The sequence below is a fragment of the Frankliniella occidentalis genome, unplaced genomic scaffold (assembly GCF_000697945.3).
Source record: "Frankliniella occidentalis isolate FOCC.00 unplaced genomic scaffold, Focc_3.1 Scaffold160, whole genome shotgun sequence".
NCBI classification, from domain to species: Eukaryota; Metazoa; Arthropoda; class Insecta; order Thysanoptera; family Thripidae; genus Frankliniella; species Frankliniella occidentalis.
The window spans coordinates 482998-485509 of NW_026267286.1; the positions used below are offsets into that span (position 1 = coordinate 482998).

Consider the following 2512-nt stretch of genomic DNA (forward strand, 5'->3'; position numbering starts at 1 on the left):
GGGGGGCGGGCTGCGAGGGACGCGAGCGCCAGGTGAGAGTCTCTGCGCGCGGTGTGCACCGCGAGGCAGGCCGACGAGACCCTCCTCCCCGCTGACCCATAGGTGACACCATGGGCGCTCGGGCAAAGTCCGTTTCCGATCCGCATCGTCTTATCAGAGCGCGGCCACCATAGAGCCGTCAGTGCATCAGCGAGCCGTGGGTGGTGGGCAGCCTCACTAAGCGACAGGGCCACCTGCGGGCGCAACGCTCACCCCACGCGGTGGTCTGGGCCACCGTCTGGGCCACCTTCCATATCGACACGCGCTCAAGATGGCGCAGTACGCGATGCTGGCCACCCTGGTGCTGCTGCCGCTCGCCCGGCTCTGCCCGTGCCCGCCGGCGCCCGCCGCCTCCGAGGTGTGCGGCTCGGACCACGTGACGTATCCCAGCCAGTGCGACATGGAGTGCGCCGCCGTGTCAGAGTTCTCACTCCGTGGGATGGCAGTCTGGAGGCAGCCGTCGGGCCTCTCCCTGAAGCACCCCGGGCCGTGCTCCCCCGAGGAGGTCGCCCTGGGCCGCCCGGTCGACGTCAACGCCACCCGGCCGACCGGAAGGTACGCGCAGCACCGGTCGCGGCGATCGGCCACCGAGGAGGTGCGCAAGTGGGACGAGTGCACGAACAGCCAGGTGAGTCTCTGTTCCCTGAGGCAGGCCGACACCACCCTCCTCCCCGCCGACTGACCGCCCCCGCCCCGTGTTGCAGTGCGGCAACGCGACCTGCAGCGTGTGCACGGACGACCAGCGCCGCTGCGTGGACATGTGCCACGTCAACTGCCTGTGCGTCTGCAGCGGCCAGCCCCGAGGCGGCATGGACGCCGAACTGTGGTGGGAGTGCTTCGGCGGGAAGGGGCGATGCTGGCACAAGTACCGGGCGTGCAAGGCGAGCTGCGGAGGGCAGGAGTGCGAGGACTCGTGCGAGCTGGACCAGAGGGAGTGCGCCTGCCAGTGCGCGCAGCAGGCCGACAACAGCACCACCGAAGCCGTGACCAACATCAGCGGCGCCACCGAGGTCGTGACCAACACCAGCGCCACCACCGAGACCGTGACCAACACCAGCGGTGCCACCGAGGCCTCCACCGAGAACGTGACCAACACTAGCGGCGCCACCGAGGCCGTGACCAACACCAGCGCCACCACCGAGGCTGTGGCCAACACCAGCGCCACCCCCGAGGCCGTGACCAGTATCATCAGCACCAGCACCGAGGCCCTACACTCCTCCAGAGGTCGGTCAGCCACAGCGGACTGGAACTGGCGAAAGTACACGGCTTGTGTCGAGGAGGTGGGTTCAGTGAGTGAGTGAGTGAGTGAGTGAGTGAGTGAGTGAGTGAGTGAGTGAGTGAGTGAGTGAGTGAGTGAGTACACTCAGGCATGCCAGACTGACTCGCCCACCCCTGTTCCAGAGTCGCGAGTGCGGCCGCGGCCCCTACGGCTGGCTCCGCGAGTTGCGCCGGGAGAACTCGACGTGCGCCTGCATGGGGCTGCCCGGCGGCGACCTGGGCTCGTACCGCCGGGTCGGGGAGTGCCTCGAGCGGGAGGACTGCCGCGGCCGGGAGGCCCGGTGCGAGGACGCGTGTCGGACGGACGACTGCAAGGACGCGTGCCGCCTGGGAGAGCTCCGGTGCCGCTGCGTCTGCAACCACCGTGGTCGGGCCAGCCTCGGGAACAACGTCACCGCCGACGCCGAGGAGACCGGCGAACGAATCAAACCCGCACAAGACGCAAAATAAATTACCATTTTAAAAAATCTAATTAAAAACCCATACGAATATAGCATATAGAAACTCTGAGATTGGTCCGTGTCGGCTTGAAGCACTGGTCGACCCCCTCGCGACGTCACATAACCTCTGTTCCGCTACAGCACTACTCACCGTAGCTGCTGCTGCTGCCGCGTTGCTGCTGCTACCGCTCCCACAATGTGCACCTTTTGACTTGGACGGTCCATCACAGCTGTGATGTGGGCATTTGTTGAATAACCGACACGTAGACTTCGGTGAAACTCAAATTACGATAGATTCGAAACAACACAAAAACACAGGGTAGCTTCGACACTAAGACTGACGGAGGGTAATCGAAAGGGAATGCCCGACACACACTCTCCGAGATACCAACCTATGCGTAGCCAGTGTTACCAAATAACACACATTCAGATACATGTTAGTTGTCACTGTATTGTTTAGTGAGACAAGAGGTTAGTAAAGTTCCGTCTAGGAACGGATCGTGAAAGCAAATGATACAAATTCCACAATTCTATTCCAGTCTGTAATATTCCAGTGGGAGCTCACGGGACGCATATTACTTTGCACAAAGCTAATTTACAAATCTTAATTCACATTACGTTTCGTGCGTTTTTAAAAGAAATTCCATGTAATAATGGTTGCGGTGTAGTGTGCAAAGGCCTGAAGGGTGCGCTGGCGCGATTAATCTTGTGTGTTGGCGGCACTGTCACGGCCAGAGGACCTTCCTCGCCCCTCC

At 61.9% G+C, this 2512-nt stretch overlaps 2 protein-coding genes across 3 annotated transcripts in view; one reads left to right on the forward strand and one right to left on the reverse strand.

Annotated features, from left to right (window-relative positions):
• The window catches only part of LOC113208546 (uncharacterized), a 104091-nt gene that overhangs the window by 82899 nt on the left and 18680 nt on the right, over positions 1-2512 (reverse strand). The gene's annotated exons all lie outside the window — the stretch shown is intronic.
• On the forward strand, positions 7-1827 carry LOC113208551 (uncharacterized). The gene is made up of 3 exons (XM_026425599.2): positions 7-667; positions 744-1319; positions 1441-1827. The coding sequence occupies exons 1-3, from the start codon at positions 311-313 to the stop codon at positions 1765-1767; spliced, it is 1260 nt and encodes a 419-aa protein (XP_026281384.1). The 5' UTR covers positions 7-310; the 3' UTR covers positions 1768-1827.

Bases quoted from the DNA above. Each gene is read 5' to 3' on its own strand.
- LOC113208551 (XM_026425599.2), top strand. From the start codon at position 311: ATGGCGCAGTACGCGATGCTGGCCACCCTGGTGCTGCTGCCGCTCGCC. The intron at 668-743 runs GTGAGTCTCTGT...CCCGTGTTGCAG, and splicing joins ACGAGTGCACGAACAGCCAG to TGCGGCAACGCGACCTGCAG. The intron at 1,320-1,440 runs GTGGGTTCAGTG...CCCCTGTTCCAG, and splicing joins ACACGGCTTGTGTCGAGGAG to AGTCGCGAGTGCGGCCGCGG.